The sequence below is a fragment of the Nicotiana tomentosiformis genome, chromosome 8 (assembly GCF_000390325.3).
Source record: "Nicotiana tomentosiformis chromosome 8, ASM39032v3, whole genome shotgun sequence".
Classification (NCBI taxonomy): domain Eukaryota; kingdom Viridiplantae; phylum Streptophyta; class Magnoliopsida; order Solanales; family Solanaceae; genus Nicotiana; species Nicotiana tomentosiformis.
In genome coordinates, this window is record NC_090819.1 from 133,647,376 (window position 1) to 133,652,360 (window position 4,985).

Below are 4,985 nucleotides of genomic sequence, written 5' to 3' on the forward strand. Positions count from 1 at the left end.
ATTTTCATCGTCAGACGAATTAGATTTTCATACATTAACCATTAATTTACATTATTTAATAATTTAAATAAGTGTCCAAAATGCCGATAATTAATTATGAACGATTAATATCTCGAAATACATATTTAAAACTCTTGCCCAATTCTCATATTGGACCATAAAGCATTAAAGAAATACATAAAGGCTCAGAGTTATGTGCACAGATCCCAATTGATATAAATATAAATAAATAAAGACTCTATCGGTGTGTCATCTCAACAATTGGATCAATTCTAGGTTCGTCATCAACTATTAGCTTTATCGTCAGCAACAGTATTTGCATGAACATGCAAGTAAGGAGTAAGTTGTACGTAAATATAACTAGTAAGATCCTTGATCTGCTAGTTTAAATACACCTGGAACAAATGTTAAAAAATACAAACATATAATGAGCACAAATATAATATACACAAATTATATCACCATATAATACTCAATAATTTCCAAACAAATATTCAACAACAACACTATTTATCTCAACATAATCTATGCTAAGGACTTGTCTTAGCGACAGTGAAGGAAATAAACCAAACACCTCGACGAGTCCAAGACAGCATACATAATGCTCCAAATCTACCACGGCAGCATACATAATATCCCAAATATGTTACGGCATCGAAAAAATAATTTCTAACGACTCAACATCATGACACGAAGTCAAGCCACACCACACCACAAATCATGTAATAAGTGATTTTATATTCTTAACAAATTAATACACTGTATAGAGTAAAATATGCTATGCTAAGTGGCCGCTTAAGAGAGTGACACGTGGAGCCTAACGCGGGGTCAGTTAAAACTGAAGGCAACTGTCCCGTTTGTCATCGGAAAGGATAACACTCGTAAAGATGCAATAAATACCCTCCTCCCGGTAGAATTCAATGGAGAATATTCCACAACACGTTACATAGAAATTATCATTTATGCTCACAGTTACACCTTCTTCAATGGCCCTCATAATTGACATTAAAGAAAGGCATGATCCTAGGACCTTGTTCCTTATGTGTAACTATAAATAGTGAGCTTTGTTATCATTATAAAGGACACGACTTTTTTGGCAAACTTATGCTACAATCGATTCAAAGCTTTATACAATTTTATCTTTTTATTCCTTGATTTCATTGTTGTTGTGCCCGGAAACCCTGCTCCCGAAATTACTGTTTCTGCTATTTTATCTTCACTTCAAGTCTAAGTATTGCGTATTTCTTCAATTATATTATTATTTTAGGATCAAATTAATTTACTTATCTAGAAACCACGTATAAATTTAACTGTACCTTTTTTATGAGTAAACAGTTTGGCGCCCAATGTGGGGCCTAGACATCTATGCAATTAAGTTGATCCTTGACTCTTTTACTAACGTGTTTTGATTATTTGTCTTTAAAAAAATAACACCAAATGGTAGATAACGGTGTTAATAAGGCACACAATCTTGAGGCCCAAGGAGATCAGCATCATCACGAGGATTCAGTCAGTGACACCCACAATGAGGGAAATGATGCCACGCCGGTACATGACAGGCGGTACTCACGACATGTTCTGGAGGCAACTCTCGATGATGCTGAAGAGGAGCAAGTCGTTGAAGTGGTAAAGGTCCTGCAAGAGCAGCAGGCAGCCATTCTAGGCCATCTCACATAGCAGGATAAGGTTATGATAGAGTTGAAGTAGGCATTGTCGGGGACTTCCAATAGTGCGAATGGACGAGGTCCATTTCCTCCCGACGCTCCTGCGAATCAGGCAACCAGAGGGTCGACAATAACACCCAGAGGGGCGAGGTTGGCTCCGATGGGGCTGGGAGAGCAGATTCGGCCACAACAATGAGAACAGTCCCTTCTAGAGCATACTCTTATGGTTTATGAGGGAAGTGAACGCCCACATGGACTAAATCCTGGGTGCACCACCGATGCTGAAAGGTCTAGACTCAAAGAAGTTTACTCAGTTGCAATACAAACCAAGAGCGATACCACAATTAATTCCGAAGCTGTTTAAAATTCCCGACGTGCTAAAGTATGATGGAACCTCAAACCCACTGGAGCATATTACCACCTATACAACGGCGGTGAAGGGGAATGATTTAGCTCCAAGAGATCAAATCTGTTTTGCTGAAAATATTCGGAGAGACTGTCACAATGGGAGCCTTCACTTGTTATTCATTGTTACTGAAGCATTCCATAGATTCCTTTAAGATGCTCGCAGACTCTTTTATTAAGGCCCATGCCGAGGCCACAAAGGTGCACACCCGAAAAGCTGACATGTTTAGAATTGCAGAAGGAGGTTCGGAGTTGCTACGGGAGTTCATCACCCGGTTCCAAAAGGAGAGGATGTTGCTCCCTGCTATTCCGGATGAATGGGTGGCTGAAGCATTCACCAAGGGTCTGAATCCATGAAGTTCAGATGCTTTCCGGAAACTGAAGGAAAGCTTTCTTGAGTTCCAAGTGATAACTTGTGCGAATGTCCACAATCGGTATGAGTCTTAGATAAGGATCGAAAATAATCAGGTTTCTTACCGTCTTTGGCAAAAGGACGGGAGAAGAATAAAGAAAAATCAAAAGAAGATTTCTACACAAATAGACGGTCTTTGAGGGGCATTTTTTCCCCTACAAACTGGACGAAAGATGCGGCAGAGGTTTTCGGTCAGCAGATTTGTTCGTTATCGATAAAATAACTGATCATGGTCGAAAAAATAAATCATTGTTGGATAAACAAGCATCGAGTATGTGGGATCCTTCACACCCCAGGCTGTCAGAATACAATTTCAACATCAGTGTAGTGACGTTGGTATCAGTTATGAGAAACATCAAAGAAGCACGGTTTCTGAAGCCGATGAGGTTTGATCCCAGCCAGAGAGATACCAACTTGTAGTGTGAGTACCACGATACGAATGGCCACCGTACTGGGGACTACCGACATCTATGGGAAGAAGTGGCAACACTATTGAAGAATGGGCATCTCATAGAATTCTTAAGTGCCCGGGCCAAGAACAACTACGGTCACAACCGTGATAACGCAGAACCCTTGCAAGTAGGAGAAGATCCCCTGTACCAGATGATCAACATGATCGTCGGGGGAACAAGATAAACGGGATCACCTTCTCGGCTGAAAAAAACATGAAGATATTAATAACCTTTAGCAAGAGACTCCGGGAAGTCGCTAAAGATAACAAGACTTTCACAAAGGAGGACGCAGACGGATTGCTGCTATCGCACAATGATGCATTGGTAATTTCTTTAAATGTACTAGATTTTAAAATCAAACGCATTCTAGTGGATCCAGTAAGTTCGGCCAATATCATACAATGTATGGTATTGGAGCATACATTAGATTGATAAATGATATGTACGATGCAGCTAAGACTCAGGTCAGGAATGCGGGAGGTAACTCAGAGCTTTTTCTGGTGGTTATGGGGTTACACCAAGGATCTGCGCTTAGCTCATTCTTATTTGCCGTGGCGATGGATACCCTAACACACCATAATCAAGGGGAGGTGCCATGGAGTATGTTGTTCGTTGATGATATAGTTCTAATTGATGAGACACGAGGCGACGTTAATGAGAGACTGGGTCTTTGGATGAAGGCCCTGGAGTCCAAAGGTTTCGATTTGAGTAGGACTAAGACGGAATATCTGGAGTGTAAGTTCAGCAGTGTGACGGGGGAAGCGGACAGGGTAGTGAGGCTCGACTCACAAGTCATCCCCAAGAGAGAACGTTTCAAGTACACAGGGTCAATTATCCAGGGAGATAAGGAGATCGACGAGGATGTCACGCATCGTATTGGGGTAGGGTGGATGAAATGGCGATTAGAGTCTGGAGTCTTGTGTGACAGAAAGGTTCCAGTGAAACTCAAAGGTAAGTTCTACAGAGCGGTGGTTAGACCGACTATGCTGTATGAAGTTGTGTGATGGCCAATGAAGAATTCACATATCCAGAAGATGAAAGTAGCCAAAATGGGGATGTTGAGATGGATGTGCGGGCATACTAAACAGGATTAGATAAGGAATGAAGATATTCGGGAGAGGGTGGGCTTTGCTCCCTTGGACGACAAGATGCGGGAAGTGAGGCTTAGGTGGTTCAGGCACGTGCGGAGGAGAACCATAGATGCCGTGTTTAGGAGGTGCGAGCGGTTAGCTTTGGCTGTACGAGAATAGGTATAGGGCAGCCTAAGCAGTATTGGGGCAAGGTGATCAGGTAGGACATGGCGCGACTTCAGATTTTTGAGTACATGGTTCTTGATAGGAACGTGTGGAGGTCGAGCATTAGGGTTGTAGGCTAGGGGTAGTCGAGAGTTTTCCCCTCTTTGTACCGGGTAGTCTGATATAGTTTTGTCTAGGTCTGTTAGCGGTCTATGTTGTGTTCACATTATTTCGTTCTTTTGCATAGTTTTGTGTTATTTCCCTTTCACTTATTTGTTGTCTCTTATGATGATGTTATTACCTTTCTGGCTTCTTTTGTTGTTACAGACATTTTTTTTGTTTCTTTTATGATATTATTTTCTCTTCTATTGAGTTGAGGGTCTACCAAAAATAGCCTCTCTACCCTTTCGGGGTAGCGGTGAGGTCTACGTACACTCTACCCTCCCCAGACCCCACTAGTGGGCTTTTACTGGGTATGTTATTGTTTTTATTGGTGGGTAGTGGAGCAAGCCAAACTCACCGAAAGCATCACCGAAGGAGTGATGAAGATGACAATTTTTGAAGTGGTGGACGGTGATATGGGATATAATATTTTTCTGGGAAGACCATGGTTGCACAAGATGAGGGTTGTACCATCAATGTATCACCAGTTGCTGAAATTCCCACCGCTCGATGGAATCAAACAGATAAGGGGAAGAGTACGCGGCATAGAAACTACAGGAACCGACACCTGCTCCTTAATTGAAAGAAGTTAGCCAGGGAAAGAAGCGTCAGAATCTGATCAGATGCCGAGGTATTTCTAGGTACCAAAATAGAC

The 4,985-nt window shown here is 41.7% G+C and overlaps 1 protein-coding gene across 1 annotated transcript; it reads left to right on the forward strand.

The window, feature by feature from the left end:
- Positions 1 to 3,334: 3,334 nt before the first annotated feature.
- LOC138898186 (uncharacterized) lies at positions 3,335 to 4,017 on the forward strand. Its single transcript, XM_070184228.1, has 2 exons — positions 3,335 to 3,884; positions 3,950 to 4,017. The coding sequence occupies exons 1-2, from the start codon at positions 3,335 to 3,337 to the stop codon at positions 4,015 to 4,017; spliced, it is 618 nt and encodes a 205-aa protein (XP_070040329.1).
- The last annotated feature ends 968 nt before the right edge of the window (positions 4,018 to 4,985 follow it).